General features: G+C 38.5%; 3 protein-coding genes and 1 pseudogene across 4 annotated transcripts; all 4 read left to right on the forward strand.

Annotated features, from left to right (window-relative positions):
- The first annotated feature begins 149 nt into the window (after positions 1 to 149).
- On the forward strand, positions 150 to 5062 carry LOC139607120 (GTPase IMAP family member 7-like). Of its 2 annotated transcripts, none has more exons than XM_071459762.1 (2): positions 150 to 327; positions 1326 to 2597. In XM_071459762.1, exons 1-2 carry the CDS (start codon positions 321 to 323, stop codon positions 2153 to 2155), a joined length of 837 nt encoding a protein of 278 aa, XP_071315863.1. In that variant the 5' UTR covers positions 150 to 320; the 3' UTR covers positions 2156 to 2597. The 2 variants fall into 2 exon arrangements, with proteins under 2 accessions (XP_071315863.1, XP_071315862.1); XM_071459761.1 differs by lacking the exon at positions 1326 to 2597 and adding an exon at positions 3331 to 5062 and having other exon boundaries at positions 212 to 327.
- Positions 5063 to 5254: 192 nt separating this feature from the next.
- On the forward strand, positions 5255 to 14788 carry LOC139606634 (GTPase IMAP family member 8-like). Its single transcript, XM_071458896.1, has 6 exons — positions 5255 to 5547; positions 7248 to 7806; positions 8170 to 8226; positions 8667 to 10107; positions 11988 to 12010; positions 13467 to 14788. The coding sequence occupies exons 2-6, from the start codon at positions 7389 to 7391 to the stop codon at positions 14531 to 14533; spliced, it is 3006 nt and encodes a 1001-aa protein (XP_071314997.1). The 5' UTR covers positions 5255 to 5547; positions 7248 to 7388; the 3' UTR covers positions 14534 to 14788.
- A 4877-nt stretch (positions 14789 to 19665) lies between these two features.
- Positions 19666 to 25796, forward strand: LOC139606778 (GTPase IMAP family member 5-like). Its single transcript, XM_071459127.1, has 4 exons — positions 19666 to 19934; positions 21313 to 21458; positions 21944 to 22004; positions 23663 to 25796. Exons 1-4 carry the CDS (start codon positions 19760 to 19762, stop codon positions 24685 to 24687), a joined length of 1407 nt encoding a protein of 468 aa, XP_071315228.1. The 5' UTR covers positions 19666 to 19759; the 3' UTR covers positions 24688 to 25796.
- Positions 22016 to 23396, forward strand: LOC139606611 (GTPase IMAP family member 4-like; annotated as a pseudogene).

The raw sequence follows: 25796 nt of genomic DNA on the forward strand, positions 1-25796 counted from the left end.
TTTTAAGATGAACAAAAAATCGTTGAGTTTGTGTTAATAATCACTCAGTGAACTCAAAATAATCCTAGACCTCATCGACTGACTTCAGCTCAGGGGGGGCGCTGAGATATTCCGGGTTGATTCTGCAGCGAGTGTAAACATGTTTTCTGAGACCCATCAGCTGACATGTGGCCTGTAAAAACAAACCCCGTCTCCCCTGGTGATTGGAAGGTCACCGGAAAGCCCCTTCCACCGAAACCGAAAGTGTTCCAGGCCAAACAGGAGGGAGGCAGCAGGAGAGGACGCACACTTCACACCGCCTGCATTTCTCTTCTCACAGCATGGACGGTGAGTAACTTATTCTCTGACAACACTGAACTTAAGTCGGAGGTGTGCACCGTAGGATAGACGAAAACACGTAACTACATTACAGTGTAGAACTGTTCAGACAGCTGCAGCGGACTTTTCCCGACCTCTCTCTGGCCTCTCTCTCTCTCCCTCCGCATGGTTAAATAGTGCTGCAGAATGAGAATGATCAGAAACAAACAGCTTTAAAAAAAGAAATAAATAAAATCATCATAATCAAAGCTCTAGTTCAGTCTACTAAATAACCGATTAAGTTGCTGAATTGTCACTCATAATTACTTTTACACTACTTTGTTTAAATAGATAATAAAAGACTTTAACAGTCTGTGGTGCTCACTTTCTGTGTGTAAACTCATAAACAGTCACAATAAAACTACTACTTAAGTGGACCGATTAGATGAATATAACCACATCAGTAAAACAGTAACACCACAGATACAGAAAGGGGAAGGCCATTCTTCTGTGTTCATGGGGGTGAACTGGTCAATAACCATGACTTAAGGTCGTCAACAGCAACTGAGCCAATGGATACTTTTGCTCAAATGTACAAGTGTGTCCTGTCCCCGTGCGTTGCTCTGACAAGTTGTTATCCTTTGAGACAGGAGGAAGAGCTCTTTGCTGATGTGCTCCATCACCTGGCTGCTCCATGCAGTCATAATCTTCCTCATTCAAAGTCAGAGTCTCTGTTTTGGCTCTGGCTGTGGCTCTGGGCTGATTTAACAAATTCCTGCTGTAGTGGTAATTTAGGATTTTTTTTTTTTTTTTAATAAAAACTCCAAATCTCCTCCCTCCATAACTACACCTGCTAATGTTGTTAAAGGCAAAGAAGTTACTTATGGTTTTTTTTTACACTCTGTTATATTTCCTGCACATCACAGTTAATAGGTAAGACATTTTTACAGACCCTGCATAAAAAAAAAACAAAAAAAAAACACAAAAACAAGAAAGAGACAGTACTGATAGTGATTATCTTCCCCTAGTGCCAAATGCATGGAGGATCGTCCTGCTTGGGAAAAGTGGAGCTGGGAGGAGCAGCCTGGCTAACACCATATTTGGAAAGGATTTATTCAAAGTCAAAAATCCTTTTGACTCAGCAGCAAGTGTTTGTGAAGCCAGGTCCGGATCTGTCAATGGAAGAAGCATCACTTTGATGGACACTCCTGGTTTCATGGATCCAGACAGGTCTGAGGAGGAGCTGAAGCCTGATATACTTGGGTGCATCACCGAGTGCGCTCCTGGGCCTCATGCTTTTCTCATTGTTCTTAAAGTAGAGAAGTTCACAGAGCACGAGAAGGATGTCATTGAGAAAATATGTCAGTATTTCTCAGAGGAAGCTTTGAAATATGCTGCAGTCGTCTTCACACATGGTGACCAGCTCCCTGAAGGAGTGAAGATTGAGGAGTTTGTCAGTGAGAACGAGGATCTGAGAGATCTGATGGAGAAGTGCAGCGGTCGGTGTCACGTTGTTGATAATAAATACTGGAAGAACAACCAGCGGGATGAATACAGGAGCAACCAGCTCCACGTAGCAGAGCTACTTTATACGGTAGAGAAGATGATGAAGGAGAACGAAGGAGGCTGCTACACCGCTAAGATGCTGAGGGAATGGCAGGCACAACAAGAGCAGCGCATGAAACCATCATCAGCATCTTTACTCAGCATCTTCAAGTATTTGATGAAATGTGCAAGAAGGAGACCAGTCAGAGCTGTCGTTGGTGTGGCTGTGGCCTTAAGTGTGTTGTTCATCTCAAAAATGATGAAAACCAAAGCAGCAGCAGTAGAGGGAGCAGAAACACACACTTTCCTGTAGAATAATTGAGATTTTAAAGGATATCCACGTTAATGAGGATAAAGCTGGAAAATAAAATCTCGGTGAATCTGATTTGATGTATCTGGTTTGTGCCGCATTACAGGCTAAATTCCTTATAACTATCTAAAAACCAAACCAGATTTTTATGCGACAGAATGGAAATCCATGCCATATGTCAGTATACATTTGATGCAGATCCCGTTTTTTAAACTAGGTCTAGATCTAGTCTGCAGTTTCTCATCTTTAAACATATTTAGACGCAGGTATTCACTTTGTCAGAGCTGCTTACTTTGTTTGTATTGTGTGAAAAATGAGATTTCGCTGAATGTTTCAGTGCAGTAGTTTAGCAAATCGCCATTTTCTGTGCAGTCAGCCGCAACACCTGTATTATATATTCTGCTTTTACTTTGAAAAAGGAAATAAATGAGTCTGTTGAGACCAAGCTGAGTGTCCAGTTATGTTTACTGAAACATTTGGATCCTGCTCCATTTTGTTGTTTGCAGAGAACCATGAGTTGTTACATGTCACATGTTTCACTTTGGGAAACAAACATCGAAACCATAAGCTTGTTATTTTCCATGTGTAGGATGATTGCTGAAATATTGAAATCCTCTCCAAGTTAACAATTGGTTCTGGATTTCCCATGGTTGATACAAATGTTCTGCAGTGTCTGCTGAAAGATTTATTATGAAGTAATTAGCCAACAAATAAAAAAAGATTGTTTCTCATACGGTAAGTTCTGCAAGAGACTTTTCTCAACATATGACCGTTTTTATATGGATTTTTACTTTCCTTTTGTCTTTACAGTCTTTATCAAAATGTCTTAATATTACTGAACCAGTTTGTCAAATCATGTCTTGAAAGCATCCAGGAAATGAGAAGGCCTGACAACAAAATGTGTCTGGGTCATAATAACCTGCTGCACAAACGACCTTGTTTTTTACTGGAGGACAGTCTCGTCTTCGTCAGCTCAGCTGTTAAAGTTTTCCATCTTCATTCACACATGACCTATCCTTGCCAGGTCAAAATGTCTGACAGTGTCACACTTAAATGCCTCATTTTATCTAATCTAATTTCTGACCACTGAAGACCTTTGTTGTTACATCGAGTTCATGTTTGTCTTCTAATGTATGATTTTTATTACAGTCTTATTGACGGAAGTGTTTCTCTTTCAGAGTCAAACACAAGGAGAATTGTCATCTTGGGAAAAACTGGAGCTGGGAAGAGCAGCCTGGCCAACACCATATTTGGAGAGAAACTGTTCGAGACCAATTTTACTCTCAACTCGGAGACAAGAGAATGTCAGGCACAAACCAGATCTGTCAATGGAAGAAGAATCAACTTGATCGACACTCCTGGTTTCTTTGACACAGACAGACCGGAGGAGGACATGAAGGCTGCGATACTGAGGTGCATCACCGAGTGCGCTCCTGGGCCTCATGCTTTTCTCATCGTGCTTAAAGTGGAGAAGTTCACAGAGCATGAGAAGGCTGTGATTGAGAAAATACGCCACTATTTTTCTGATGAAGCTTTAAAATATGCTGTAGTTGTCTTCACTCATGGTGACCAGCTCCTTGAGGGAATGAAGATTGAGGAGTTTGTCAACCAGAATAAGGCAATGAAAGATCTAGTGAAGAAGTGTGGGAATCGGTGCCACGTCTTTGATAATAGATACTGGAAGGAAAACCTAAACGATAAATACAGGAGCAACCAGTTCCAGGTGGAGGAGCTACTTAAAACAATAGACAAAATGATCCTGGCAAACAAAGGAAGCTGCTACACCAATGAGATGCTGCAAGCAGTGCAGGAAGAAATAAGACGTGAGGAGAAGATGATTAGAAAGTCATCAGGAAACATGTCGGAGGAAGAGATCAGAAAGCGGGCTAAACACAGTGCATTTGAGAAGTTTTGGATCAGAGCAGCAGGTGTTACAACAGGTGCATTAATAGGAGCTCTTTGTGGTGTAGCAGTGATGGTTGGGTTAGTTTATACAGTTTTAAAGATATCTGCAGAAGCAGAACATTTAAAACAAGCCATAAAAATGACAGTAGGAGCAGCAGGAGGAGCAGCAGGAGAAGCAGCAGCAGGAGGAGCAGCAGCAGGAGGAGCAGGAACAGCAGGAACAGCTCTCAGGGTAACTACAGGGGTAGTTGCTGCAGTAGGAGCGGTGGCTGGTGGCTTTAGAGGATACAGAGCAGCCGAGGAGGCAGACACACCATGGGAAGCAGTAAAGATGGCAGCAGGGGCTGTCAAAGATGACGCCATGTCTTTCTATGATAATACAACTGGGTTTTTGAAAAAAGTATTATAGTCACAGTCAGGACAGGATGGAAAGCCAAATTGAGTTGCAAATTTTGGTGTGATTATGTTTATTCATAAATAGGTACTGTATACGTAAAAGAAAAAAGAACAAAAAAAGAAAGACATAAAATATTTTTTGTTTCAACCAGCAATGTGCAAGGTTTAAGGTTCTCTTGTCTCTGTCTTGTCTGTTCCAGAAACTGACCTCAGAGCATCAGTTTTTTTATGTGCTGTCTAGTTCATGAACCCAAAAAGTCCTGACATCATCAACATCATTTTCACATCAGTCAGTGATTTTTTAAATGTAGCTGGTGTTCAAACTGTTGCTTGCATTTCTCTGTGTGCAAAATATTTGTCACTGTTAAAAGCTATACTCAGAGAAAATCACTTGCTTCATTTGTGTCGTCGAACACATATAATGTAAATTGTGACTAGTACCCAAAAAATTCATTCATTCATTACTAGTATTCATGAATGTTATTTGATTTAAAAAGAATGATAGTAATCAACTTGGGCTCATGATGTTTTTGCAAAAATAAATGTAGTTTCTTGTGGATTATTACCACTGATGTGAAATTAATAAACTGACATAGATGTGTAACATGGGACATGTGAGTGTACTTCATTTGGATGGGATGGGGGTCTTTAGTGACAATGACTGCTAGGAAAAAAAGGAAAAAGAAATATATATATATATATATATATATGTATATATATATATATATATATATATATATATATATATAATCTATCAATCAACCCTTCAGGTAAGACATTTATACTTTCTTTGTTATTGCAAAATCTTTAGACCCTTCCTGAAGTTCACAATTAGTTCCCTTAAAATTGAGTCTATATGTTTCACCACCATGGCCATGGGCCATCATCTGGATCCTTCAATAAAATGCCTTGAAATGGTCAACATCATGTTTGGACACTTGATGGCAGACTTGTGTTATTTCTGGACATCCCCCTTCAACCAGCAAGTGAAAGTGAAAGGGTTATAAAAGCAGAGTCAGAGGAGAGAGAACAGGACCCTGGTCAGCCGCATGATTTTCACTTCTGCTCTGTTTTCTCTTTGAACATCATCCGTGGTGAGTCAGGTTAATTTCTTTTAGTTATTATTATTCATTAACACTGCTCACAGTATATAATCTTGCAAGCTATTGTAATCAAATCAGACATGGCAACCATCATCATCCATCACGGTGTCACCGGGCCAGTGAGATTGCAGCCGTATGGTTTATGTTATCTGTGTTTGTGAAGGCTCACTGCTGAGTTTTATAATATTACGATGTAGAATACAAAGAAAACTTTCACTTTCTGTTTTCACACACAGACAGACGCACACACACACACACACACACACACACACAAAAACCACACTACACTACACTACACTACACTCAACCCTATTTTCAACAACTTTATGACCAATGTGTTGGAATCTCAAATTTGCAGTAAGATCTGTTATAATATTCTAATATGAATAATTCAAGAGAGGAGGATGAGAGGAGAGAGAGAGCCACCAAACAGAAAGTGAAACTTTTAGCACTGAAATACACCAAGCTGGGAGCAGTGCACCGTCAGTCACCTCTAGATGGTGGCGCAAAGCAACACTAGTTATGGGTCCAGATGTGAAGTCTCTCTCCCTCTCCAGCTGTTGAGAGCATCTTCAAGCTGAGGAAATCTGTGATGCAGAGCTTCAGGAGAATCTCAACCGAGAATATCAGTATTTCATTTTCAACCTTAATCACATTAAAGTGAGCATTTCTTTGAGTGGGTGAGGAAAATTTTACAAACCCAAAACTGTGGGTAACACTCACTAAAATCATGGAAGTATGCCAGGGTTGAATTACAGACAGATTTTTATCAAGGTGTCATTCAGTGGCATGAATGTAGTGGCAGACTGACTAATATATTTGGTAAATTTTACTTTCAGTATTTTTAAAGGAATGTAGCTGTGAACTCCTGTGTTACTGATACAGTTTACACTTTTTAAACACTGGGACACAATGATTTTGTTGATGACGTAAGCAGTTTTGCAAACACAATGTAATTTTGAGCCTGTGTTTGCTGTTATTGTGACCGTTCTTTGAGCTAAATGCTAACATGAGCATGACAATGCTGACATGATGATATTTAGCAAGTATAATGTTCATCATGTTCTCCATCAAAGTGATTTTAGCATTCGAGCACACCACCTTTGATGATTAGCACAAAGCGAAGCTGAGGCTGAGACAGCGTCATCGGTTTTGTATGTATTTGGTCATGAATTAAAGAAAAATTTGACAAATTGAAAATTCTGATCTGATGGTGGCACAAGAAAGAGGAGTCACTGACAGAGTGTAGAAGTGTACAGAAAGCCAAGAACAAAGAACAGAAACAAGGAAAAAATCAAAATGTCCATACATCATATCTTCTGTCAAATGTTGCATTTGTGGCTGGAAGATTTTAATGATCACTGATGCTTGTAGAAATAATTCCACATAAATGTGATCAAGTCCTGTTTTGATCCCGGAGCTTTCAGTCAAGCAAATATTACAAGCAGTATAAGACTACCATGCTCTTAAACTGCTTAAGTGGTTGTAATCCACGTTAGTCTACAAAATAAATAAGTAAATTAATTAATCGATTAATAATAACACAGAGACACATTGTGAATTTGATCTTAAGTGAATGTCCGAGTTGTTTTACTCACTCCTTGCCATCAATTACTCCAAATGTATTCCTAGCAACACTGCAGACAAACAGCATTAATGACACATTCATTTGTCTCTTCTGGTGTTGACAGAGTCTGAGTGATCTGGTGAAGAAGTGCAGCGGCCGGCGCCACATCAGTGATCATAAATACTGGACGAACAACCAGCAGCGTGACTGCAGGAGCAAGTAGTTCAAGGTGTAACAGCTGCTTAGCAACACTGACAAGATAGTGATGGTTAACAAAGAGATGACACTAGCAGCGGGGGGAGAAATGCAGAAAGATAAAGTGCATATTAACCAGTCATCAGGAAACATGTCACAGGAAGAGATCAGCAAAGGGGCCAACAGCAGTATCTTCAAGAGCACGTGCATCAAGTTAACAGGCCCCGCAGCAGAATCACTGGGCGGAGCTTTCTTTGGGCCTGCTGTTGTAGTTTTGCAGGAAATCATGGGAGCAGGGAGGGGAGCAGAAAAAGGAACAGCAGAGGCAGAAGACACAGCGAACTGTGCAGAAAAAGAGAAACAGCTCATTGTGAACAGAATTGTCAGAGGAGCTTTGACGCAAATACCACCAGGACGAGGAGGTGAAGGAGAAGGTTCACAAGGAACCGAGGAAGACGGAACCACAGCAAGAGTCAAACCAGTGTCAGGTAAAAAAGTGATCAGTGTTGGAAAAAAAATAAGAATGGCAACATTTTTTTTGTCATTTTGCCTGATAGTTGAGGTAATTTAGAAGAACGAAGGCAAGAAGATGATAATGTTATTTATTCAGCATTGTATTAACCAGGAATGGTGTTGCTCTGCATCACTTTGGATCCAAGCTTGGGATATTAATGAAAAAAACGCACAACAGTAGAGCTCTAAGCTAATATTCAATGTAATATTTTGCATTGGTATATTATCCAGTCATATTCGTAAGTCAGTGTTATCATCATTATACTGATTGTGAGATAACAAGCCAAAGCAAACTGGCTGTTTGATATTAAATACTCTTAATCGTTTTACTCCTCTAGAGCCACCGGCCAGAATCGTCATCGCAGGAACAGCTGGAGCTGGGAAGACCATTAAAGGTAATAACATATATGGAGAGACATCATCATCCAAACGCTTCCAAACAAGTTGTTGCCAGTCGCAGTCCAAACTGATCAAGGGAAGAAATGTACACTTTTTACTGATACCAGGATTCTTTGACAAAAGCAAGGTAGAGCCTGACACACTGAGGTGAGCCACAGAGTGCTCTCCTGGGCTTCAGGGACTTCTCGCTGTGCTTAAAAGGGAGAAATACGCAAAGCAAGAACGGATATTTTTTAAAAACGTGAATATTTCTTTTTAAATGCTTTGTTTATTGCTCATATATTGCCATTAAACCTTTACTGGCAAGAATCGGAGCCCCACTTCCCTGTAATGTTTAGATAGATCTGGACATATTTTTGAACTGAAAAACTGAAAAAGTGTCAAATTGTCAAACACAAATAAACCATATTCATTTTGTGCCATTCTTTTCTAATAGTGCTAAAACAATACAGGATCGTCCTGCTTGGAAAAACAGGAGCTGGGAAAAGCAGCCTGGCTAACACCATATTTGGAGAGGATGTGTTCAAGATAAATCATTCGTCCAAGCGTGGAGCAAGTGAAAGTCAGGCAGAGTCCAAATCTGTTCATGGAAGGAGAATCACTCTGGTCGACACTCCTGGTTTTTTTGACACGGAAAGAAATGAGGAGGAGATAAAGCGTGGGATACTGAGGTGTATTACCAAGTGCACTCCTGGGCCTCATGCTGTTCTCATCGTGCTTAAAGTGGAGAAGTTCACAGAACAGGACAAGGCTGTCATCAGGAAAATATGCCAGTCTTTCTCTGAAGAAGCTTTCAAGTATGCTGCAGTTGTCCTCACTCATGGTGACCAGCTCCCCGAGGGAATGAAGACTGAGGAGTTTGTGGATCAGAATGAATGTCTCAGCGATCTGGTGAAGAGGTGCGGCGGCCGATGCCATGTCGTTACTAGTAAATACTGGAACAACAAACAGGCTGACTACAGCAGCAACCAGTCCCAGGTAGCAGAGCTGCTTAACACAATTGACAAGATGGTGATGGAAAACAAAGGAGGCTGCTACACCAATAAGATGCTGCAAGCAGTGGAGAGAGACACAGACGGCAACAGAGAATCAGCAGGGAACACACCAGAAGGAGACACCAGCTCTACCCCAAACAACAGTGTCTCCAAGAATATGTGGATCAAATTAACAGGCCCTGCAGCAGAGTCAGTGGCAGAAGCTTTCTTCAGCCCTGCTGTCGTAGTTTTGCAGGAAACTGCAGATGAGAGAGAGGCAGCAAAAAAAGCAGAAGATGAAGACAAAGTAGAGGAGGATAAGGAAAGAGAACTTCCACCAGAAGATGAAGAGAAAGAAGATTCACCAGAAGTAGAAGATGAACAACAACAACAACAACAACAAGATGAAAAAGAAAAAGTGGGGACAGAAACAAAGAATGAACCACAGAAAACAGCACCTAAAGGAAAAGAAGCAGGAAAAAGTAGCAGCTTTTGGAATTTTATGAGCAGTGTAATCGGATTTTTTGCTGGCATAGGGGCATCAGTGATCAATGCAGGGTTAGGTGCACTGGGAGCAGTGGTGACAGCAGCCACATTAGCAGTGGGTACAGCAGTGGGTACAGCAGTGAGTGCATTAGTGGGAGCGGTAATGGGAGTAGTGGGAGGAATAATAGCAGGAGTGGTAGTTGTGATAGCAGCAGTTGGAGCAGTAATAGCAGCAGCAATAGTTTGGTTAAGAAAAAAATATTATCAGTTAAAAGATCTTTGCCAAAATGCCAAGGAACACAGTGGAACCATACTGCTGGTGGTGGTCTTTTTCTCACTGCTGCTGTTCTCATATGGGAGCTATCTATGGCTTCTTCTATTACTGTTTTTGTTGTCAGTGTTATTCTTGCTGTTATAGTTTCACCCAACATCTCTCAGTTTCTTGTTATAACCAGAGCCTGTTCATGTTATTATGACACATTTTCCTCACCATTAGCCTACTTTGTCCCAACCTATTGTGTTTAATATTATTTTTTTTCCCAAATTTACAAGGGACCTTCCTTCCTATCTGATTATGTCAGAAGAATACAAAACAATATTAAAACAAACTTTTTGTGTCATAACTTATCTGTTGTTATAACAAGAAACTTCCAAATGAAGGTGAAACAAATAAGAAGGAGGAGACTTTTGAGTCTACATTGACTAGAGATAAACTGCAATGGCTGGTTTAAATATCGGTTCAGTTTACAATAGAAAATTTGACTGAACCAAGGAGAAAGTCATAACAGGAAGAAACTTCTATAACATCTGTTTGTTTTCTTGCAGGCAACATTCATAACAAAAATGAATACATAATGCTTAATGCTTTATGTACTGTAGGCTGCTGTAGGGGCACTGAGTGTGGATTCTGTGTTTCTTATTTGTCAGACATATTCCATTCAAAACTGAGGTGTGTAATGTTTTGCTTGTTAACTCCTCTTTAAAAGAGCATGTCGCTGACAGCCTCGGGGGCCTAGGCCTCCAGATATCTCTTAAGAAAAAAAAATGTTGATTGCATGATATAACATCACCTGATTACTTTGACTTTAACCTGTTCATCTTTACTGACCTACTTTTTCCTTTTATCTAACTGCATTTTTACCCAAGCAATTCAACTTTTACCTTAATATATAAATAACAGTATGTTTACTTAACTAAAATATTGTACGACTCTTTCCCCTCCTGATTGCTATTATTATTATTCTAGACTGGAAATTCGATTGATGTATACTCTACAAATACGTACATTATACAGTACAGACAGAACAATGAAGAGGAGAAAGTAATAGTACAAACACAACAAAGCTGTTGGTGTGTGGTGAATTGTTCAATGAAATGATATTATCTGATATTGGTGGTTGTTGACTTTCCAACAGACTCTTTCTCCCTCCTAGTCTTCAGTAATCTGAATGTTGCTATATAAAATGTAAAAATGTTATCAAACAATAAATTAATTCATGATCCTGAATTCTTTTCTGGCTGCTTTTTTCTTACATACATACATACATACATACACAGACACCCACTATAAGACTGTATCCCAGTAGGAGATATGATCTGTTACAAGCAAAACAGAAAAAAACTGTATTTGCAATGTAAACACTGTAATTCCAACACCTGTCCACTAGAGAGCAGTTTAATACAATTATATGGGATAATAGTGTTTTGTGCCAGTGAGATTTAACAGGCAAACCTAAAGGATGAAAACATGATCAGTGTGAAAATATGCTATGAAGCTGCTATTTTTCATCTCTGACTGAGACAGAAAGGGTTTCATGCAAAATGTAAAAGAAATATTATTTCACACATATGAGATGCAGTATAAGTAGGAGTAAGAACAGGAAATATAAGGAAATATTTTTGACTTTCCTGACCAATGTTACAAGATTTTCAGCTTGTCAGTATTATGAATCAACTCGTACCACATCAACTTGTGCTAATAACACTGTATTATTCTGAACTTGCACAGATAACGAAACCAAAAGTACAAAAGCGACCAGTGTGAAGATAGGTGTGTTTACTGTAAATGAAAACTAGAAAAGCTGTTGCAGTAAGTTTGACTTATCTTAAATCACGTGATAGTTATTATACCAACACTAAGAGTCACCCTCCCCCCCCCCACACACACACACACCCTTGCCATAAACGAAACTAAGAGAGAGTTATGCTGTGTGTGGAGGTACTTTCCTTAACCAAGAAACAAGAGAAAGCAACTGCATTCAAAGAAGAACAGGATCACAGTTCTGATTCATTTTCAGTCCGTTTTTTGACATCATGGAAGGTAAGTCAAGGTTATTTATTTCAGTTATTCTGTGTACTTGTGGGGGAATATTTTCAGGGTGCTTTCAAAAAATCTATTTACTTGGACACACACACACACTTGGACACACTATACTGAATTACACTGAATGCAGTCACTGTATGGGCAATGTTACAAATCACAGAGGAGGGTTGAGTTATGGTTTTACTGGCTTTAATGCAGACACTTCATGAAGCTGATGAAGACAAAAATATATATTCTCATTCCATTTTGTATCTTGCGTTATAGTGTCTAATGCCATTAACTCTTCCACTCTGAGTTCAATTCAGAGCAAGGTATATTTTCTACTTTTTTTGACAAGTTGATATGACACCATCAGTTGTTCAGTTATATCAAAGCTTAGTTAATTAGTTTAGTTTTCTAAAAAAACATACAACGTTTTGTTGTCATAACATTATAAAGCATCTGTATATAATCATTTTTTATAGCTGTATATAGTCATTTTAGTTTTTTAAATCACTGTAAATTATAATGTCACTCAGGAAAAATAAATTGCTGTTTAACATAATTCTACTGAACTGTTTTCTTAGTTTACTGTTTTTGGTAATTTTATATTTACCCACTTCAATTTTTTTTTATCCAATTAATTCAATTTCCCATTAAACCTGACCAAGAGTGGAACATCAAATCTATCAGAAAGGGAAAAAATAAAACATTAATAATGTTCTGGTGATCCACAATCTAAGAGAATGACGGTTAATATTAGAGTGAGACAAAGACAGAGTGATAGGGGCAGGACCATAGTAGATGAAAATGGATGAAATGCATTCAAAGGTTTGTTATTGGTCAAAACAAAAGCTAGTACTTTGTGCTTTGACCACAATTATATATTAGATATCAATATATAGAGAGAAAATACAGAAACTACAATGTGAATCCAGAGATTTCACGTCAGAGCTAAAGTAACATATTTTTAAATGATTTTTTTTTAAATTATGACAATCAGTTAAAAAACAAAACAAAAAAAAGAATCTGTTATCACAACAATGCTGACAATTGCATCCAATGATAATCAAATAATTTGCCAGGCCGATAATCAGTCAATTGATTTATTTATAAGTGAGCTTTTAAATAACTTTTTTTTTTTTTTTTAATACATTTTTTGGGCTTTTTATGCCTTTATTATAGATAAGTGGAGACTGACAGGAAAGGGGGTAGAGAGAGGGGAATGACATGCAGGAAAGAGTCGGACTGGTCAGGAGTCAAACCAGTGACTGCCTACTAAGAGCGTCTTGCGCTCAACATGGTACGCGGCCTAACCACTCGACTACCGGGCCGCTCTAGCTTTTAAATAACTTAAAATCAACACAAATTAATGAGCAAAACACTTACCAAAGCCAAGGGACACTGAGAGGGAGGAAACAACAGACAAATGTACTAATAAATATACTGACTTAACGCTATTATTCTCTTCCAGCATCTGGTACAAGGAGGGTCATCCTGATAGGAAAAACTGGAGTTGGAAAAAGCAGCTTAGCTAACACCATTTTGGGGATGAATGAGTTCAACACAGATCATTCGCCAAACTCTGAAACAAAAGCATGTCAAACAAAAACTAAATCTGTCAATGGAAGAAGCATCACTTTGACTGACACTCCTGGCTTCTTTGACACAGACAGCCCTGAGGACGAGCTGAGGCGAGAGATACTGAGGTGTATCATAGAGTGCGCTCCTGGGCCTCATGCTTTTCTCGTTGTGCTTAAAGTGGAGAAATTCACAAAGCATGAGAAGGAAGTCATCAAACAACTGTGTGAACACTTCTCTGAAAAAGCTTTAAAACATGCTGTGATTGTCTTCACTTTGGGTGAACAGCTCCCCAAAGGAATGACAATTAAAGAGTATGTCAAACAAAATGAAGGCCTGAGTGATCTGGTGAAGAAATGCAGCGGCCGGTGCCACGTCGTTGATAACAAATACTGGAACAACCAAGAGGATGAATACAGGAGCAACCAGTTCCAGGTGGCAGAGCTGCTCAACACCATAGACAAGTTAACTGAGGCAAACAATGGAGGCTACTATACCAATGAGGTGCTAGACACAGTGGAGAGTGCAATACAAACAGAGGAAGAGTGTATTACAGAGTCATCAGTAAACATGTCACGGGAAGAGATCAGAGAGAAGGCTAAAAGCAATGTCTTTGATAAGCTTTTGATCAAGGTGACAGGCACTGCAGTAGGAACTCTGTTGGGAGCACTTCTTGGTATAGCAGGGATGGTTGCAGTAGTTATTGTATGTTTAAAAGAAGGTTTTATCTCTCCAAAGTCTTTCACTGTATCGGGGTTAGCCATACCAGCATTAACCAGTGCTGCCATTGGAGGAGCATTTGGAGGATATAAGGGATTTCAAGCAGCTGAGAAGGCGAACACACCAAAGGAGGCAGCAGGGAAGGCATTACAGGATGTCTGGGATACAACCAGGAACGTAGTTTCTACAATAGAGGAGAAAGTGAGCTATCAAATAAAGAAGAGTGGGATAAAGCAGTGATTTAGGGCGGGGGTTAAAATGCATTATCATCTCCTAGCTGATGAGATGAGATGAGATGAGGTGAGATGAGGTGAGATGTGGTGAGATAGTCCTTTATTAGTCCCACAGTGGGGAAAATTGGTAATTTGTTTAATTTATAATAAATCTGAAATATGAATTTTGTAATTTGTTTCTCTAAACAACTAAGGGTGGGTGCAGATAAGCAAGAATGTAAAGATTTAATAGTTTTACTGAAATTGTTTCTTGGTGTATTTGGTATGGACATGTATTTTTATTTAAGCAACTAAAAGAATTTCAATTAAAGGAAAGAAAAAAATAACATTTAAATAAAAGATATTTTAGTCTTTGACTGATTTATATTGGTGAATTTGAATTATTTCTTTCATACTTTTGTGTAAAAACTAAGAAATTCAACATAATAACATAAAAGTTAAAACCTGAATTTTGCATTTCCAACACATCTGTATCAGTATCCACTTGTTCTGTGTTCACAAATCTTGACAAAACTACACTTTGTATTGTAATAGTGTTATTATCCATTCATTTCACACATATGACACAGTCATGTATTTGATTGCTTTTATTTATGTATAATCTTACCTCTGTATGGTGGCCTAATCAAAGCAAGAGTTTTTAAATATGTTTCATCTGATTTCTTTCTCTCATATCTAAAGAAAACAAAGGTCTCATCAGTATCTGATGAGGTCATTTTTTTCATGATGTATCATGATGATCAGAGAATGCTAAACACATTCCTTGTGACTCAAAATATCCCTCAGTATTTCCCAAAGGTTACAATAATGAATAATATTATCTCATCCTGATCAGTTGGGTTCTTCAAAACTTTGAGTCAGCATAGAAACTGAAACAGAAACTGGATGAATTAACTGATTTTATCTATTCAACCAAATTCATTCATCCCATTTGCTGAATGGCCCAGGTTAATAAAGTTACATTTACATTTCACTTTATTTATAGTTGAGTCCAACTGATGTTTAAGAGGTGGAGGAATCTACTAAATTTGGTACCACTGCGAACAAGACAGGTGGCAGAAACTGAATGAATGAATTGGATTCAATCCTCATTTGGTCTTAAAATAAAATATCACATAACTTTGTTATTGTTATTGTCCCTATTTTGCCACATACACGGTGGGGTTGTACAGATTCCCTGTCTGATTTCTGGTTTCAGCTACAACAGAAACAAATCTGGTTTCAGATATATAAGATTTAACAAGTGATGCACAGAGTCATTAAGAAAATTAAACTGGGGTAGTAGGGATAGGGGTAGTGCTGACTGAATATACACTAATCGTGCTGCCTTCAGCTTCCTGTTTTACATGTAGGCCTCAGACAGGTGAAATATATCCCCTTTTTCAACTGCCAAGTACTTACGTATTTAAAAGAACAGTATGTAACTTCAACTACTAGGGGTCTCTCACTTTGAATTTCAGTGATTGACTGATGCTCTTCAGTCGACACAGGGTGTCTCAGAGCACGTTTACTTGGCATTTTTCTCTGATAACTAAAGATCCAGACAACTGATGACTAAAACCCTTCTCTGGTTAAAATATATAGTTTAAAATGACAAAGGTGTAAAATGTGTATCTTAAAAATGTGGCTTAAAACTGGATAAAGTACATTTTGAGCTTCTGGCAGGTGACCACAATGCCAATGTATGCGCATAGGGGATATGATGTCAATGACAGGCAAACAAATGAAACTGACCGTTACCATGATTCAAATCCTGGTATTTCTCATATTTCTCTGTTAACTCTTGTTAACTCTGCATCATACTTTGTAACAGTAAAATCAAATGTACAATATTAATGAAAATGTATTTAATTCAAAAACAATTTTCTAGGGCAAAGTTTTTTTTTATGTTTTGTTCTTAGGTTGCAGTATATTGACATTTGTTTAATGTACTCGAACATTGTGTGTTGATGACTCCATTAGCCTGTAACCAGAAAACAAGTCAGACAGGTAGAAAAAAAAACAAAGCAAAAGGCAAGAGCAAGAGAGCAGAGCAAGAGAACAAGAGACTTGCAGCAGAGATGTCTTGTGGGTCTGAGTCATTTGAGACTGAGGTGTCTACTTTTGACAGCGTGGCTGGTAAGTTGCACTCATGTCTTCTAGCTGCTGTGTTGTAACATAATTGAATCTAAATTCATCTGATTTTCCGATGTTAGTAATAATGATGGTATTTACTGTACTTTTGTGGCTTTGTCAAAATTCACAGTTCCAAATGATACTAAAACATATTTCACTTACCTATTTCTGCTCTTTTTTAAAATGCAATAGTATAGTAGAATAATAGTATTATTCAGTTTTGTTTCACTATGATGACACAGATGTATAACTTTCAACCTGATATAAAGACACAACCAGAATTTTTGGAAAACATGTCTTGGAAAGTATTGTCACATTTAGTTTGTTTTTCAGAAGTAGACAGAGTAGCACTGTGAAACTAAAATGTCAACCCCAAATTTGTATTAAATTTTCTGAAATACTTTAACTTCAGTTTTACAAATAATTCTTTATTTTCCTGTTTTATCAAGAAAGAGAGAGTTGTAGTGCTCAGCTGATAGAAAGTCATTATTCTCTTCCAGCACCAAACTGGAGCTGGGAAGAGCAGCCTGGCCAACACCATCTTTGAAGATCTGTTCCTAATCAACCATAGTCTCAATTCTGAGACAACACAATGTCAAGCCAAAACCAAATCTATCAATGGAAGAAGCATCACTTTGATCGACAGCCCTGGTCTTTTTGACCCAGGCAGATCTGAGGAGGACATGAAGACTGACATACTGAGGTGTGTCACAGAGTGTGCTTCTGGACCTCATGCTTTTCTCATTGCGCTTAAAGTGGAGAAATTTACTGAGCAGGAGAAGACAAATGCTGCACTTATCGTCACTCATGGTGACCAGCTCCCCGAAGGAATGAAGATTGAGAAGTTTGTCAAAGTGAGGGTCTGAGTGATCTGGTGAAGAAGTGTGGCCACCGGTGCCACGTCGTTGATAATACTGGAAGAACCACCAAGAGGAAGAACACAGTTCCAGGTGGCAGAGCTGCTCAACACCATAGACAAGATAGTGATGAAAAACAAAGGAGGCCACTACACCAATAAAATGCTACAAGCAGTGGAGAAAGAAATACAGAAAGAGGATGTCACAACCAGGCTAGGACTCAGGACGCAGATGCAGGATTGTTTCAATAAAAGTCTTTATTGCAAAAACAGATTTGAATCCTCCGAGACCAAGTAACAGAAGCAGGCTAAGAAATTTAGCTCTCTTATAATTCCCTATGGGAGAAGCGTGGCTACAAAAAGGTACAAAAATAATCGCTCCACTAACGGAGGAAAACACAAAAGACTATGAAACGTTAATATAAACAGAAAATCACTCCCGCTACGGAGGCAAAAGAAATAACAAAAGAAGTCGAACAAACAAAAACTCTCCTGAAAACCGGAGGCACTACACTATGAGACTTACAACAGAAAATCCCTCATCTAGGAGGAACCGGAACATAAACCAAATGGTACTGGGTACAGGCCTGAGACGAAACGGTGGTTGGCTAGGGTGAACGCACGCAGACATCGACAAAGACGACACACTGGCAGAAGACAAAGGGAGACGCAGACTCTTATGCACATGGTAACAAGGGACAGGTGGAAACACTCAACAGACAATCAGAGCAAGCCACACGAGGGAGGGCAAGTGACCTGAAACGAGAGGAGAGTTACTTTTCAAAATAAAACAGGAAATGACAAGACAAGACATGGAGACAGGACAAAAACCCAACTTGACCTCACCGTGGTGTGACAGAGGAAATGCACATTAGACAGTCAAATGTTACACAACAGGAAAAGATCAGAGAGCTGGCTAGATATAGCTACATATTATGTGGGTGGGGCCGTCACAGCAGCCTTACTTGCAATTGTCTCTGCTGTTTTGAAAAAATCAAAATCTGCAAAGGTAACACCAGCCGATGTAATAGAAGGAGGTGAAGAGCCAATCCCACGACAAAATCCATTTGAATCTTTCATGGACAAAGTTACTGCTTTCTTTGAAAGAACAGACAAACAGATCCTTGAAACCTATTTGAATGAAAAGCATTGAGGCAAAGTAAAAGAGAAGGTTCACATTGGCATTAATTGTAGCAATGCTTTACAGCTCGTGTAAAATTACTGTAATCTTTTTTGAAAACATACACTGTAAAATTTAAAAGTTTGATGTTATTCAATCAGTTTAATCAGTTTCTCTGCTTAGGCTTCTTACTTTATTGATTTCCTTGTGACTGTGAGTTTGCTTTTGTGCTTGTTCCTGTCAAATGAAAAGCTACCAACTGTGATTACTGTAATAAACTGAGTATAGTAAAAATATGAAAATATGATATATAGGAATACATGTGTGTTTCTGGCACACTCAGTAAATAATCAGAAGTCTGAAAGTGGTTGTTATCTCATGGACTCTCTATGACTTTACGGTGTTTTCCTCCACCAATTTTACACAGTTTTTTACCATGTGTTGTTCATATTTGTCGCTTGGTTCGAAATATAGTATGCAACAATGAAACAAGCTGATTGGTCACATGTCTATTCAATTGTTTCTTTTTTCATAGAGCCATTCACATGTGCTGTTGAAGGATGAGGCTGAAGATTTCCTTATAGTAGATAAATCTCATGAAACCACCAAAACCAACAATGAAGTGATGACGTTCTTGACGTCTTTATCAAGAAGCCTAATGCAACAAGAAACTGTGCTTTTCACTACATGTAAAATGTACATTAGGGAAGTTTTGAAGTGCAGTGTCATCATGTTTATGCTTGATTTGTCTGTGCAGGGTAAAATTACATCCCAGTCCAAATCTATCCGTTACCCTGCAGAATTGTCTGGTAAGCACCACATCAGATTTTCTTACATGTTGTATATTGTGTTTTATTTCATTGAGTAGTGGTACTGTCAGTGTTGTTTTCATTGGACGTGTGTATGTTTTAATGTTTGCCACTATTTGAAAAATGCAATTAATAATATCTCTTCTGTTCTATGGTTAAAAATAATAAGACATAAGGCAGTGGATGGTACCTCCCTGTGGCGTAGCTCCTCCTGCGGGTTAACAATGTAGTCAAACAGGTCATTCCTGATCTGATGAGACATACTGTATACCATACATCTTCAGATTAAAACTTACAGACATTTGTCTTCATTCATCTTTTTGCAACAGGACGATGGATGATAATTACCAGTTTCCAGTTTTCTTTGAGTGTCACATCCCGCTCGAGGAGCAGAGGAAGAAAATAGAAAGATATTTCCATATTCAGCGCAAATCAGGTGGAGGTGATTGTGGACCACTGAAGAGTGTGAATGATAAAGTCTACAGTATCGCTTTCAAATATGAAAAAGGTAGGTCATAAGCTACTGAATGTTAATTGTTAACTCGTGTTTTAATTTTATTTTATTTTGTGGACTGTCTTGCAATGTTCAGCACTGTTTGTATCAACTAATACACGTACTTTAATCTTACTAATTCTGATTTCAGTTAGTTCTAATTTTGTAAGGACAGTTAGGGAACAAAACAAAGAAAAAAAGGTTGTGAACTATCTAAGTATCCTACTATATTAAATGTTCAATGAGCCATGTTTCCACTGATATAACAGGAATGCTATGAGGTTGGATCCTAAACAGCAAAATCCTTAAGTCACTTTCCTGAGGAAGTAAAACTGCCGCAAACAAAGAGGGGTATAAAAAGCAATCTTGCTAATTTTTCCCGGTGGCATAAAAGAGAGATAAGGAAATACAAAGGATAAAACAAACTTAATGTAGCCCTTTATCCTCGATCTATCTGCATTCTGCTTGGTGTCTTCCGATTTCCCCCTTCCAGCTATATTTAGTTATAATGACCACTCATAGAAAGTTAGAGGTAACAGAATATCCGTCTTATTTTGTCTCTCATATAACCTCCATCTGAGATCCACAACAGTTTTTAACAACTGTAGTTCCTTGAGAAGTGACCAAGGCCTTTATTTACCTAAAGTCCTGAAAGCAACATACTTTTACTTGAGGCAGGATGTTATTTCTAATTGCATCTGTTTGATATGTGTAATTGGTTAAACAAAGTCATTCTCAGTCACTCCCATTTGAAGTTACTGCATTATGTTCAGTAAGCAACTGGATTTCTGCCTTCGACTCTAGCATGTAAGACTTTAACCCTCCTGTTATGTTCATTTGTTAGGAACAGCAATGGTGTTCCCGGGTCAATTTGACCCGGAACATAACAGGAGGGTTAACAATAATGATACATGTTATAACAGTAGTTCATTTGCTGTAATTGAGTTGAGGCTTTGTGAATTGTAAGTGCTACTCTGCTGCCTTGCAGGTTTCAAGCAGCTTTCAGCTGGGTAACAGGAGGTGTAGCCCTCAGCCCACAGTTAGCAGCCATATGCTAAGTTTGTAACCAGTCTTGCTTGAAAATAAGTCTCCAAATCTAGTGACAAATGTGCTAAGTTTGCAACACAGGCTGTTAACACCCCTCTGGTAGCAAATATTTTCTCTGTATCATTTTGAAAGACCATTGGCCAATTGGGCAACTCCAACTCAGTTGTGTGGCATTTGGCTGACCAATGGTGGAAACATGATCAGTCAGTCAGTCACTCACTCACTCACTCAATGATATTCGCCAGGGCTGGTTCTGTAAGTTGCGATCTAGCCAAAAAGAGAATCATACTAAAAAAACAATTCTCTTACTTAAAGCTCACAATGATAATGTCACTTTCCCTCTTAGATCAGCAAAATGTCCTACAGAGATGTGAGCATATTGTGGAGCTTGCAGATGGCCCTCTGGTGTTCATTGTCCGAGGCAGTCTGGACCCTAAGACCTCTCCCATCATGACATCCACTCTGCGCCAGGGTTTAATAGCTCCAACAGAGGTTAGTATTTTTTAAAAATCCATCAGTCAAGCTTCCAGTTCCATTAACACCAACTATAAGGCTGAAACCCTAAGTTGCCTTATGTGTAAATAAGTCAGACAAAGTACTATGAGCTACTTTCTGTAGGGTATATGAGCTATTGTCATCATTTCATAATGATATCAGACCTACTGCAATATGATTATTTGGGGTAGTGAAATTTTGTGGTGTTTATGTCAATGACGAAAATGTAGATAACCATGGAGCATAACAAATCATTTAATTCCTCACAACTATTAGGTTTGTAATTGAAATGTTTCTACGTGGTTGCACCTTCAATGTACTCATTATAGATATTAAATAATTTATCAGGATATGCTGATTTTTTTCAAAACATTTAAAAGAATGAAAAACTACTACTTTGAACTTATTATAATAATTGAATAAAACTTAAATAAAAACAGGAATGCACACTGATATTCTCTTCCCACTCACTTTTCACCAAGAAACAAGACGAACTGATGGAGGAACAAAGTGAGAGGCAAACTGAAGCTCATATGATGAGTGGTAAGTCATTTATGCTTTCGTTACCTCATAGTGAGCACACACACACACACACACACACACACACACAGTAACAGCAGGCCCAGGTCAGAGGAGGGACTAGTGAGTGAAGTTGCACAGCACCTACAATTTTTACACTTTTATTACCCCCAAATCCAAACATATGTCATTCACTGCAAACAATATAATACTGTCACTAAGTGTAGTTTTACAAAAATCAGGTTTACTCTGCAAAAAACAACACATTAAGTGCATGCATAATTACAAACAATGATGTAGATGTAAACCTAATCTGAATATTGACAGGCTTCTGAGTAGTAGCCAGTTTCACTTGCATTTAAAGTTGAGCAAAGAAGTGCATCAGTTGTGCTAGAAAACTGATATTGACAGCAATATATTACTACTCCTGAGCTTTTCACTGTATTTTTCTTGTAACACCAGAGATAAAACAAAGGGATACACTGTATATCACTGACACAATGTTATAATTGTCTTAACCAGAAGTTAAGTTAATCAGAAGGATTGTGGTTCTGGGAAAAATTGGAGTGGGAAAGAGCAGCCTTGCCAACACCATATTTGGACGGTCTGCATTCAAGCTAAACTATACACCTGAATCTGGAACAAGTAAATGTCAAGCAGAGATCAAATGTGTCGATGGAAAATTCATTATATGTATCACAGAGTGCTCTCCTGGGCCTTATGCTTTTATCATTGTGGTTAAAGTGGAGAAATTCACAGAGCAGGAGAGGGATGTTATCGAAACACTGCTCCAGTACTTCTCTGAGGAAGCTTTAAAATTTGCTGTTACTGTCTTCAATCGTGGTGACCAGCTCCTTGAAGAAATGAAGATTGAGGAATTTATCAGTCAAAGTCAAGATCTGAGTGGTTTGGTGGAGAAATGTGAGAACTGACGTCATGTCTTTGATAATAAATACTGGAATAACAACCAGCAGGAAGAATACAGAACAACCGGTTCCAGGTGGCAGAGCTGCTGAACACCATAGATGCGATAGTGATGGAAAACAAAGGGGGCTGCTACATCAATGAAATGCAAAGAGCAGTGGAGGAAGAAATACAGAAAGAGGAAGTACACATTAGACAGTCAAATGTCACACAACAGGAAGAGATCAGAGAGCTGGCTAGATATAGCTAGATATTTTGTGGGTGGGTCACAGCAGCCTTACGTGCAATTGTCTCTGCTGTTTTGAAAATCAATAAATGCTGAGAGAACAACCAGCAGGATGAATACAGGAACAACCGGTTCCAGGTGACAGAGCTGCTCAACACCATAGACAAGTTAACTGAGAAAAAAAGGGAGGCTACTGCACAAATGAGACACTACAAGCAGTGAAGAGAAAATTCAACAAGAGGGGCATATTAGACACTCATCATTTTTTATTACATTTTTTATTACATTGAGTGAAATACAGAAAAATGAAGAGTGCAGCCATGAGAAGACACGCCAGAGGAAGAGATCAGAGAGTAGGCTAAAAGCAATGTCCTTAAGAAGCAGACTGAGAGACTGAAACACTGGCAGTTTTGATATTTTTATTGGGTTTGCTGACAACATGCTATAAGGCCACTTTACTACCAAATCATAATGACACTACATAGTCACTTGCAATGTACCTCACTGATGCAGAATCATTTTTCTCTTCTAGTACCGACAAGGAGGATTGTCTTGCTGGGAAAAACTGGAGTCGGGAGAAGCAGCCTGGCTAACACCATATTGGGAGAGGATGTGTTCAAGATAAACCATTCTCCGACCACAGAATTAAGTCCTTCTCAATCACAAACCAAAGATATCAACGGGAAAAGCACCACTTTGTTTGATGCTCACAGTTTTTTTGACACATGTGCGTCTGAGACAGCACTCAAGGCTGAGATACTGAGGTGTATCACCGAGTGTGCCCCTGGGCCCCATGCGTTTCTCATTGTGCTTAAAGTGGAGACATTCACACTGCAGGAGAAGGAAGTCATCAAACAAATATGCCAACATTTCTCTGAAGAAGCTCTGAAATATGCTGCAGTTGTCTTCACTCATGGTGACCAGCTCCAGGAGGGAATGAAGATTGAGGAGTTTGTCAGTGAGAACGAGGGGCTGGATGATCTGGTGAAGAAGTGCGGAGGCCGTTGCCATGTTGTTGATAATAAATACTGGAAGGACAACGAAGCAGACGATTACAGAAGTAACCAGTTCCAGGTGTCACAGATACTCAACACAATAGACAAGATGATTGATGCAAACAAAGGAAGCTGCTACACCAATGAGATGCTTCAAGCAGTGACAAGAGAAATACAGAGAGAGGAAGAGCACATTAGACAGTCATCAGGAAACATGTCACAAGAAGATATTAGGAATAGAGCTACAATCAGTGTATTTGACAACATATTGATCAAATTAGCAGGTACAGCAACAGGTGCATTATTAGGAGCTTTGCTTGGTGTTGCAGGGACGGTCACAGTTAGAGATTTGCAGGGGCTTTCAGGTGTAGCAGCACTAGCAGCAACAGGAAGAACAACAGCTGCATTGGCTGGGGGACTAAGGGGCAGTCGTATAGGATTAGTTGCAGCTGAAGGAGCAGAAACTCCAATGGAAGCTGTGAAGAGAACAGCAGGGGCCATGTGGAACTCTGTCAGATTAAGTTCAGGAACAGGAGCCGCAACAAATCAATACTACAAATAGAATAAACAATTGAAAAGGTGCAGGAGGTCGAGCAGCATTGCTGCTGATGTTAAATTAAATCATGTTGAGACCAACAATGCTGTACTTGTTTTAAAGATGGATAAGATATGTATATGATAATAACCATAACTAAGTTGTTGAATAATGTCATTTGTTGTTTTTTTATTTTGTTATGAGTGATTGAACAAGTAAACATCTATGTTGTGTCTTTTTTTTTCAGTTTGTCTTTGCTGTGCAGAAATGATAAGACTTAACTTTTCTGCAGTTCCATATGTTAATGAATAAATAGGGTAATCAGTCAATCAAAATCAATTCTATCTTGGAAAGATGAAGTTTCTTATAACATTGTAATGGTGTTTTTGAAAGATTAAAACATCTGACGATTTAATTAACTCTTTAATTTTACAGTGTACACAACTTTGAGCTGAGGAAAGATTCTGTTCTGTTTTTTTTTTTTTTTTTTTTAAATCATTTTATTATAAATTATTGCATGTGTCATAATTTATTCATAACAATGAAATAGTTTCCCAGTCTGTGTTTGTTTATGGTACAATAGATTCTACACCTCAAACTTGCTATTCATATTTGAAAAATTCCAAAAGCCAAAGTGAGTTTAACTTAGAATTTCTAACATTTCCAAAAGCTAGACTAGTTGTCCGAACACGAGTGATGGGATGATGATACCTCAAGGAGTATATTCACACACTACACAAACTGTGTCGGCACTGTATTGACACTGTGTTGGTCACTCAATAGTGACCCCTGCAGGAGTAATAAAATCATTGCAGGTAAACAAAATGAAAATAAGATGGAAAAGCTTACATGCTGCAAACCCAACATCAGCCTGTGAAATATTTAATCGCCAGTCCTTTACTTAAAATATGATCTCATCAATTTCATTTGCTCAATTTGTTTGCTGAGTTAAGCTGTTCATGAGAAGAGTTTAAAATTTGCTTAAAACCTTGTTTGTGTAAATGCTAAAATGAGTTGGTATGTAAAATATAGCAAATTTGTCTGTAATAAAATTCAGAGTTAAAATTTTTTAACTTATGTATGGAATTTTGTTAACTTAAGTGTTAAATCATACAAAATAAAAGACTAAAAATGGA

This window comes from Trachinotus anak, unplaced genomic scaffold, assembly GCF_046630095.1.
Source record: "Trachinotus anak isolate AG129_WGS33_773 ecotype Australia unplaced genomic scaffold, CSIRO_AGI_Tana_v1 ptg000023l, whole genome shotgun sequence".
In the NCBI taxonomy this organism is placed as follows: Eukaryota; Metazoa; Chordata; class Actinopteri; order Carangiformes; family Carangidae; genus Trachinotus; species Trachinotus anak.

Coding starts and splice junctions, on each gene's coding strand:
- LOC139606634 (XM_071458896.1), top strand. CDS start 7,389: ATGGTTAACAAAGAGATGACACTAGCAGCGGGGGGAGAAATGCAGAAA. Junction 10,108..11,987: donor GTGTTATTCTTGCTGTTATA/GTTTCACCCAAC, acceptor ATTCATTTTCAG/TCCGTTTTTTGACATCATGG. Junction 12,011..13,466: donor GTTTTTTGACATCATGGAAG/GTAAGTCAAGGT, acceptor ATTCTCTTCCAG/CATCTGGTACAAGGAGGGTC.
- LOC139606778 (XM_071459127.1), top strand. CDS start 19,760: ATGGATGATAATTACCAGTTTCCAGTTTTCTTTGAGTGTCACATCCCG. Junction 19,935..21,312: donor CGCTTTCAAATATGAAAAAG/GTAGGTCATAAG, acceptor TTTCCCTCTTAG/ATCAGCAAAATGTCCTACAG. Junction 21,459..21,943: donor GTTTAATAGCTCCAACAGAG/GTTAGTATTTTT, acceptor CTTTTCACCAAG/AAACAAGACGAACTGATGGA.